General features: G+C 63.6%; 1 protein-coding gene across 1 annotated transcript; it reads left to right on the top strand.

The window, feature by feature from the left end:
* The first annotated feature begins 121 nt into the window (after positions 1-121).
* Positions 122-6,458, top strand: FGFR4 (fibroblast growth factor receptor 4). Its single transcript, XM_014948105.1, has 17 exons — positions 122-226; positions 1,268-1,537; positions 1,645-1,734; positions 1,890-2,056; positions 2,145-2,268; positions 2,558-2,748; positions 2,867-3,005; positions 3,090-3,283; positions 3,532-3,677; positions 3,934-4,055; positions 4,155-4,265; positions 4,384-4,574; positions 4,965-5,087; positions 5,167-5,237; positions 5,512-5,649; positions 5,732-5,837; positions 5,927-6,458. The coding sequence occupies exons 1-17, from the start codon at positions 154-156 to the stop codon at positions 6,071-6,073; spliced, it is 2,403 nt and encodes an 800-aa protein (XP_014803591.1). The 5' UTR covers positions 122-153; the 3' UTR covers positions 6,074-6,458.
* Positions 6,459-9,776: the final 3,318 nt, after the last annotated feature.

The raw sequence follows: 9,776 nt of genomic DNA, 5'->3' as shown, positions 1-9,776 counted from the left end.
CCGGGGACCCCGCATCGCTGCCCCAGGGACCAGCTACCCCCTTTCCTGGCCAGGGCAGAGCGGGGGAGGCAGCTGCCTGCCCGCCCGGCTCTGCTCACCCTGCCCCTGCCTGTCTCGCAGGGTGGGACCCCCCGCTCCGGGGGGGCCTGGAAGATGCGGCCCCTCTCGCAGGTCCTGGTGGGGCTGCTGCTGGCGGCCGCTGCCCAGGGCAGGGCGATGGAGCCAGGTACGGCCGCGGGGGATGGGGCGGTGGGGTGTGGGGGTCCTGCTTTCTGGTTGCTTTTTCCTCCTATCCCTATCTCCTAGCCAGGTGGGCAACGAGCCCTTAAGCTTGGGGGGGCTGGTGGTCTTCCTGGGGATGGCAGCCCCACGGCTCTTGACTGCAGGGCTGGGATGGTGGGAGGGGGGGGCACCCAACTGGCTGGGGTACAGCATGGCGGGGGGAGGACGACGAGCATCTCCATCACCGGGTGTGGAGGCTGGAAGGAGCAGGGTGGCTCCATAGAGGCTGTCCCTGCGTTAGGGGGCTCAGCTTGCTCGGGGGACACGCGCGGTGGAGCGGGATGGCTTGAACGCTGTGGGCTGTGGCAGATGTGTGTGGCTCGCTGGAGAGTACAAATGCCTTAGAGGTGCGGGCAGTCCATGCCTCTCGGTGGTGGGTACAGGAGAAGGACATGTCCTGGGGGAGCAGAGGCCCCACAACAGCTACCCAGCAACTCCCGTGTGATGGAGATGCGTAGGCTTGGGGGGGACACACATCCATGTCCTCAGGCCACTGCACACAAGCAGTCAGCCTGTGGTGGGTATTGCTGAGCTGTGGTTGGGTTGTTTCTGCTCTCCATGTGCACATGGCTGGTGCCAGCCATCAGCAGGCAGAGCACCACTGCCCAGCCTGGGCATCACCGGGGCCAGCCAGGCTGGGGGTCCTGGCCATGCTTGGGGCACAGGAGGGTGTGATGGCATGTGGCTGGGGGGGTTGGTGCCCTTGTTTGGTGCTGCATTCAGTGAGGCAGGGCAGGCTCGGGCACCCTGCGCCACCAGGAGTGGCGCCTGCGGAAGGACGGTGGCATGTGTGGCCTTGGACAGGGACGCTCCGTGTCCCTGTGTCCCAGGGCAGAGTCCATCCCTCGCCCGCCTCTGGGGTGGCAGAGCCAGGCACAAGGCTGTGCCACACCATGTGCTCTCACAGCGGGGTGGGTGCATGGTGTGGGGTCCTGCAATCGGGGAGGGGTGAGCACGGGGCCAGGTATTCAGGGTGTCTCTTCAGAGCTGTTCGAGAGCCCACTGCTGGAGTCAGAAGAGGAACATCTCCTGCTGGACCCAGGCAATGCATTGAAGCTGTACTGTGATGCCAACCAGAGCGGTGCCAGCGTGGTCTGGTACAAGGAGTCCCGGCCACTCGTCCCAGGGGGTCGCATCCGTCTCCGGCAGAGCCTCTTGGAGATCTCGGAGGTCGCCTATGAGGACTCAGGGCTCTACGTGTGCCGGGCGCGGGGCACTGGGGAGATCCTGCGCAACTTCACCATCTCTGTCGTGGGTAGGAGCCCCGGCATCACCCAGCTTCTGCCCCGGGGCAGCAAAGCAGGCGCTGCCCGCCCAGCCCTGCAGGCAGGGATGTCCCTATTGCCCCATTTTCCTTTGCAGACTCGCTGGCGTCGGGTGATGATGATGAAGACAGTGATGGGGATGGTCCCCACGGAGACCGAAGCGAGGAGCCCGTCTACATGCACAGAGGTCAGTGCTGCCCTGGGTGGGAGAGGGCAGCCGGGGCAGGTCCAGGAGTGTGGTCAACTGCTGCCTCCCACTCACACCACAAGCGGCTGGGAGCAGCTCTGCCAGCCTCATGCTGCCCCTGGGCCCCCTCCCACCGTACATTCCTCTCTTCCCAGCTCCTTACTGGACTCACCCGCACCGGATGGACAAGAAGCTGTATGCAGTCCCTGCGGGGAACACGGTGAAGTTTCGGTGCCCGGCTTCGGGCAGCCCCAGCCCCAGCATCCGCTGGTTCAAGAACGGGCGCGAGTTCCGGGGAGAGCACCGCATCGGGGGCATCCGGGTAAGGGCCAGGTCCCCCCACCGCAGCCTCCCCTCCTCTGGTCCACCCCCTTCATCACACCTTGCTGCTTTGCCTCCCCCCTCTGCAGCTCCGGCACCAGCACTGGAGCCTGGTGATGGAGAGCGTGGTGCCCTCCGACCGCGGCAACTACACCTGCCTGGTGGAGAACAGGTTTGGCAGCATCCGCTACAGCTACCTCCTGGACGTGCTGGGTGAGGGCTCCTTGGCACTGCTCCTGGTTCCCCTCTCCCCTCGTGCATGGTGGAGGGGTTGGGGCCATGGGGAGGGGTACGGAGGAGCCTCTGTTCATCTCCTCTCCACTGGCACAGCCCACATGTCCCTTGCACCCATGAGACGTGGGGAGGGAGACCAGGCTTGGATTACACTGGTCTGCTGTAGGACTGGGGAAGGGCTCTTCATGGTGGGTGGAGAGGGAGGAAGAAAGGAGCCCCTGCTTTGGGTCACCATGTTGGTGACACTGCTCTGCTCTCCCCTGCACAGAGAGGTCCCCCCACAGGCCCATCTTGCAGGCTGGGCTGCCCGCCAACACCACGGCCCTGGTGGGCAGCGACGTGGAGTTCTTCTGCAAGGTCTACAGCGATGCCCAGCCCCACATCCAGTGGCTGAAGCACATCGAGGTGAACGGCAGCAGCTACGGCCCCGATGGGGTCCCTTATGTGCAAGTGCTCAAGGTAACAAGGGCTGGAAGCACCCGGATCCCAGACGCTCACCCCAAAGTTGTGACAGGGGGTGCAGAGAGCCCCCTGAGGAGGAGACAGGATGGTGACCATCCATCCCTCTCACTGGCAGACTGCAGACATCAACAGCTCCGAGGTGGAGGTGCTGTACCTGCGCAACGTCTCTGTGGAGGATGCTGGCGAGTACACCTGCCTGGCGGGGAACTCCATCGGCCTCTCCTACCAGTCTGCCTGGCTCACAGTGCTGCCGGGTAAGGGTGGGGACCCTGGGGTGGGAGCTGGGACCCCTGGCACGCAGGGACCATGGCTCAGGCCGACTCGTTCCCTGTCTCCAGAAGAAGAGCTGGTGAGGGAAGCCGAAGCCCCCGAGGCCAAGTACACGGACATCATCATCTACACCTCGGGCTCGCTGGCCGTGGCCATGGCCATCATCATCGTGGTGCTGTGCCGGATGCAGACTCAGTCGAGCAAGCAGCCCCTGGAGCCCATGGCGGTCCACAAGCTCTCCAAATTCCCACTCATACGACAGGTGGGTGCCAAGCTGGAGCCCTGGGAGTGCGGGGGGACCTAGGTGACTGACTGGCTCCTTTAGTGCCACCTGTACTCCTGACACCTTGCCAAGCTGCCAGCCTTGAGGTTGCCCTCCCTCCCCACTGCCTCCTGTGGCTCCCTCACCCTGTTGCTCCAAGTGGGGGTCTCTCTGCAGCACCCTTGGGTCTCTGCTTGGCCCCAGAGCACTGGATGGGGTTGCTGAGGTCCCCTGGGCTCTCTCCGCAGTTCTCCTTGGACTCCAGCTCCTCCGGGAAGTCCAGCACATCCCTGATGCGCGTCACTCGCCTCTCCTCCAGCTGTGCCCCGATGCTGGCTGGGGTCATGGAGCTGGACCTGCCCCTCGATGCCAAGTGGGAGTTTCCCCGAGACAAGTACGGTGCTGGGCAGCGTGGGGCAGGTCTGGGTCTGGGAGCTGCTGTCCCCAGCCACCCCGGGGATGGCAGCACTGGGGTGATGGATGGGGAGGTCTCCAAGCATCACTGACACCTCAGCCCTGCTGTAGCCTGGGACTCGGTTTGGACTGGAGAGGGGCAGCTATGCCACTTCTGCCCTTCAGGGTCTGGCCATGGGGTGGCAGGGAGCAGGGCCATCCCTGCTGTCCCTCACAGTTCTGCCCATCCCTGCCAGGCTGGTGCTGGGCAAGCCCCTGGGGGAAGGCTGCTTTGGCCAGGTGGTGCGGGCAGAGGCTTACGGCATCGACAGAGAGCAGCCAGACAGAGCCGTCACTGTGGCTGTCAAAATGCTGAAAGGTAATGGCTCCCCTGCCAGTGTCCCAGCACAGAGGTGGCATCAGTGCCAGGCTGCGGTGCCATCCCAGCTGGCATGGTGACACAGCCCTCCTTCCCCAGACAACGCCACCGACAAGGACTTGGCTGACCTCATATCGGAGATGGAGATGATGAAGCTCATGGACAAGCACAAAAACATCATCAACCTCCTGGGAGTCTGCACGCAGGATGGTGAGGGGGCTGGGCTCGGGCAGGGCATGGGCTTGGAGCAGGGGATGGGGCTGTTGGGGACAGTGGCAGGTGGGACACGGGTGGGACAGGGGCTGAGCAGAGCGGACACCCTTCCCAGGGCCATTGTATGTGATCGTGGAGTTTGCTGCGAAGGGCAACCTGCGCGAGTACCTCCGTGCCCGCCGCCCCCCGACTCCTGACTACGCTTTTGACGTCACGGCGATGCCCGAGGAGCAGCTCTCCTTCAAGGACCTGGTCTCATGTGTCTACCAGGTGGCCCGTGGCATGGAGTACCTGGAGTCCAAACGGGTAGGGCTGGCACAGCCTGCGCAGGCTGGGGGGTGGCATGGCAGGGATGAGGAGCTGTGTGTCCCTGGTGAACCTGCTGTCCCCATGGAGAGGGAGCCCAACCCCTTCCCCTGGGCTGTCCAGAACTTCCTGGCCACATCCCGCAAAGCTCAAGGCAGTATCTCCCCAAAAATGTGTAGCTTAAAGCCTGACCCACCTCCTGGGTGTCCCCCCCAACACTGTGCCTGTCACTGCAGCAAGCTCAGTGGGGGGGTGGCCCCAACACCATAGGGGACTGGTGGTGCCGGGATGTGCATGGGAGGGGAGCGGTGGGTCTGGGTGTGGGGAGAAGACACATGGAGCTAGAGCCACCATCTCACACCCCCCATGGGTGATGCTCCCCCCTGGCAGTGCATCCATCGTGACTTGGCTGCCCGCAATGTGCTGGTCACAGCAGAGAGCGTGATGAAGATTGCTGACTTTGGCTTGGCCAGGGATGTCCACGACATCGACTACTACAAGAAAACCAGCAACGTGAGTGGGGGCCTGGGAGAGGGGACGGCAGGGGCCGGGGACTCCTGGCTGGGGCTGAACAGGGGGTTTGCTCCCACAGGGCCGCCTGCCAGTGAAGTGGATGGCACCCGAGGCCCTCTTTGACCGCGTCTACACCCACCAGAGTGATGTGTGAGTTATGGGGCCACTGGGGGTTGAGGGTGAGGTTGGGTGTGGGATGAGGATGCCATCGGTGTGGGATGAGGCAGCACCATGGGGTTACACACAAACTGGAGACTATCCATGAGTAGGACAGGGGTAAGCCATGGGGACAAGCAGCAGCAGGACACATCTTCCCCAGGGGTGGTGCCACCCTTTCCCATGGCACCTCAGGCTGCTGAGGGGTGAGCCAGGGCCCCACCCGTCCTAGGATGTGGCTGACCCTCTTTGCCATACGTGATCCCAGGTGGTCCTTTGGGATCCTGATGTGGGAGATCTTCACGTTGGGAGGCTCCCCCTACCCCGGCATCCCTGTCGAGGAGCTCTTCAAGCTGCTGAAGGAGGGGCACCGCATGGACCGGCCATCCAACTGCACCCACGAGCTGTGAGTACTGGCTAGGTGGGGTGGGCAGGGGGCATGGTGAGACCCCACTAATGCTCCATCACCTACCCACCCACCCACCCAGGTACATGCTGATGCGGGAGTGCTGGCACGCCGTGCCCTCACAGCGTCCCACCTTCAAGCAGCTCGTGGAGGGGCTGGACAAGATCCTGGCAGCCGTTTCAGAGGAGGTGAGCGGTGGGGGGGGTCCGGTGGGCACTGGGCCAGGTGGTACCAGCGCTGACAACACCGGCACTGATGGCACGATCTCTCCCTGCAGTACTTGGACCTCTCCATGCCCTTCGAGCAGTACTCACCCTCCTGTGAGGACACCGCCAGCTCCTGCTCCTCCGACGACTCCGTCTTCACCCACGACCCGCTGCCGCTGGCTCCTCGCCTCTTCTCCTACCCCAGCGTGAGGACTTAAGGGTGGGCAGGGAAGGGTGATGCCGAGGCCACCTCCGCTCTCATGGGAAGCAGGTCCGGGTTCTTGCAGGTTCCCTGCTTTGCCCGGAGTGAGCAGTGGGTGGGCAGGGCCAGGAGCCGCAGCTCTGGGGCAGGGTGTCCCTCTCTCTGGGCTCTGTTTTGGCACCAAGCTTTCAGTCCTGGCTGAGACCTGCCTGGCATTGCAGGGCAGCGGGAGCTGGAGCCCCTCGGGGGCAGGCACTGCCTGGGATGCCCATGGCATCGCCCAGGGAGCCAGGCTTTGGCCAGCGCTTTGATGGAAGTGTCTCTGGGCGGGAGCCCCGCTACCCGCCCATCTCCCACTGCCTCTGTACATAGAGATGAATATTTATGTACGTGAAATATCGACCTGATAAATTATTTTTTTGGAATAGACCCCGGTGCAGTTTCTGGGCCGCTCTTGGGAGGCGGAGGGCCTGGCCAAGCTTGGGAAGACAGGTTGGGGGCTGCCTCCTCGCTCCCAATGATGCGGGGGCCTGCGAGTGCTCCGGGGGGACACGGAGGCAGTGCCACAGGTGCAGGAAGCCATGTCCCCGCTCCCGCGCCTCCAGGCCCGCTCCGGCACAAAGCACCCTCGCATCTGTTCCCCATTAGCCACTGCTGCGCTAAGCCACCGTGAACTGCGCTACCAGCATCGCCCTGAAACCGATCCCCCAACTGCCGCGGGCTCCCAGGCTGGGAAAGCACTCTGGGGCCTGGCCCTGCGTGCTGGGGACCCCCCGCCACCCCCTCCCTGCCTGGGCCGGCCCTAAGACTTCAGATAAAAGTGAGTTACGGGCTCTGTGCTGCCTCCCTGGAGCCCCCACGCCGCTGGGAGCACAAGTTGGGGGGCTCCAGCCCCATGCCCTCCTCTGCGGTGCCTGCTTTGCCCTCCCCCTTGCCCCACGGTGCCCAGCTCCGCTGGGAGTGTGGGCAGGGGGGGGGCTGCAGCTGTCTCACCCCCTCCTGCCAGCCCGCTCCCTGGGTCTAGAGTTTCATCTAGGGCCAGGCTTTGCCGGCCGTTAGCCCCGGGATCTTGTTTCCTCCTCCAGCTCCCAGCTGCATTCACAGCCCCCCAGCATAGAAGCTGGCTCTCCGGCACAGCCTGCCCCAAACCAGCCCCAGGGGAGGGGTGGGGGCTGGCAGGCGATGTGGGGCAAGATCAGGGCCTGGGGCAGCTGGAAGGGGGGCTCTTGGTCCTGCCTCCTGCTGCAAAGGATGGTGCTGGGATGTGGGCATCCCAAGGATGGAGCTGGTGCCTGCCCTTGCAGGACATGGCTCAGCCGTGGCTACAGCATTTGCCATGTGTTGCATGTGCTGGGGAGCCCAGGGGCTTGCAGAACTGTCCTGGGGCCCCTTACTCATCACAGCCCCTCATGGGGCTGCTGGGGAGAGCCCAGCCCCATGGGCATGCTTGCAAGCCTCTGTCTTCAGCCCTGCTCCCCTCTCTGCAGGGATGAGCCCCCTGCTCTGGTACGGTGGGTGGAGGCAGACTCCCACCAGCAGGTGTGAAACCTGCCCATCCCGGCAGCCGCTCTGCCCGGGAAGGATCCCAGCTGTCCCCTAATGTGCCAGAACCAATGCATTTTGCACAGCCCTGAATGGGGCATTCACATGCTGGAGGGAGGGCAAACTGCCCAGGCTGCCCACGGGTGCTGCCCAGTTACTGGACAGGACCAAGGGTAAACACCGGGACCTGGGGAGAGGGCTGAGCCCCTGGGGGCTGGCTGTGCCCAGTTTGTCCCCACCTTGCTCCAGGCTGAGGTCTCTGTGCTGGGGGGGCAGCCTGTGGGGCAGACAGTGTTGCACTGCTCTTGCTCGCTGGGTGCTGCCCTTTCCCTGGAAAACAAGACCACAGCCAATTTCAAAGGGCAAGGCGGAGGTGGGTTTGTTAATCTTTAACACCAGGTGGGGGGACAGAAGGGGACATGGTGAGTGGGGACCTGCCACCCACTTCCACAGCCTCACTTCATCCCCACTCTCTTAGTGTGCTCTCATGGGTGCAGGGAGTGCCTTGTCCCCACAGCCCAACCCAGCCATGCCTTTGAGGTCTGAGCAGTGCCCAGCGCTGTACCCGCCTGCCCCAGCACGGGGGGCTGCTCCTCACCCCATCCCTGGGCATCTCCCAGGGCTGCAGCAGCAGGGCCCAGCCAGCTCTGCCAGGCACAGGGCAGCCAGGGCCACGGCCGGGCAGGGAGGCAGCCCAGGGCATCCCGCAGCCCCACGACAACTGGAGGCGGGTTTTATTGTTTAACATTCCTGGTATTTTCTGTCAGGGCTGAACCAATTGTCCTTAATCCACCAGGCTCTGCTGGCCAAACAAGTGTGGCTGAGCCACCGGCATCCTGTCCCCACGAACAGGCCCCTTTTGTGAGGGGGATTTAGCGTGTAGCCCAGTAAATCCTGCTGGTTTCCTGAGGCAGCGTTCCCACACACCACACCACCCCCTCATCGCCTGCCCCCCAGCCCCGGGCCCTGGCATCGCTCCCCAGCACAGCCATGCCCATGGGCACCCAGCCTGTCCCAGCCCTGGAGCCAAAACCTGCCCACCCGAGGTCTCTGGGTCCCCCTCCAGCCAGGGTTCCCCCTGCGCGTTGTCTGTGGGTGCCCCATGGGGTATCAGTGAGTCTGAGGAGCTTCCCATCCACCTCCCAGTGCTGCTGGTCCTGGGAGGGGGGAGCTGTGGTCCCTTGGGGGATGCTGAATCCAGGGGGAGATTGCTCTGGTCCTGGGGGAGATGTTGAATCCTGGGGGGATGCTGAGTCCTGGGGAGTGGGGGTTGCTGTGGCCCTGGGAGAGATGCTGTACTCCTTATGGGGATTCTGAGTCCCGGGGGAGACTCAATGCCCCAGGGGCCGGGACACCGGCTGGTTCCCTCATTCCAGCTCCTGGGATGTGACTCCCAGCCCCTTGCAGGGAGATGACTTCACTTAACTACTCTGTTGTGGGGCCAGGAGCTGTTGTTGTCTTTTCTCCCCAAAACAAAGGCGAGGAGATTTTATCTGGGGGGGGGAGGAGGGGTGAAATCTGGCTTTTGTAAGATGCAGAAATCCTCTGCCCCCGGGCAGGGAGGGATGAGGCTGAGGGGGCTGAAAGGCACCAGGCTGTATCTCCCCCCGCCTGGCACTGCCCCTCTGCCTGCTCCTGCCCACCCCTACCTGCTGTACCCCATGTCCTACGTCCTTGCCCTGTGCCTGTGCCCCATGTGCCCCATGGGCCAGCGGGCAGGGAAAGAGGGCCCGCAGGCACCCAGACATGGGAGCACCTTGTGCTGCTTCCTGGGCACAGGCTGAGGCAGGAGCCCGTCCTCTCTCCCGGAGGGATCTGAACACCGGCTGTTCCTGCATCCCTGGTCACTGTGCACACACAGATGTATGTACACACACAGAGATGTACGTACACACCCACAGATGTATGTACACACACACATGTATATACACACACACAGATGTACATACACACCAACCTTCCATGTCTGCACACACACCACAAGCCCCTGCACACACCCCCTCCTGTGCACACACACACACTTGCACCATCCTGTGCACACACACACAGACACCCCTCTGCACACATACCCCAGGCACCCTCCCCATGCACAGAAACCCCCCCCCACCCCACGCGTGCATGCACCCCCCACCATGCACACGCGCTGCATCCCGTGCACAACCCCCATGCACGCACAT

Source organism: Calidris pugnax, unplaced genomic scaffold (genome assembly GCF_001431845.1).
Source record: "Calidris pugnax isolate Ruff unplaced genomic scaffold, ASM143184v1 scaffold27, whole genome shotgun sequence".
Classification (NCBI taxonomy): Eukaryota; Metazoa; Chordata; class Aves; order Charadriiformes; family Scolopacidae; genus Calidris; species Calidris pugnax.
Note: the sequence above shows the minus strand (reverse complement) of the source record. Positions and strands in the feature narration are given on the sequence as shown.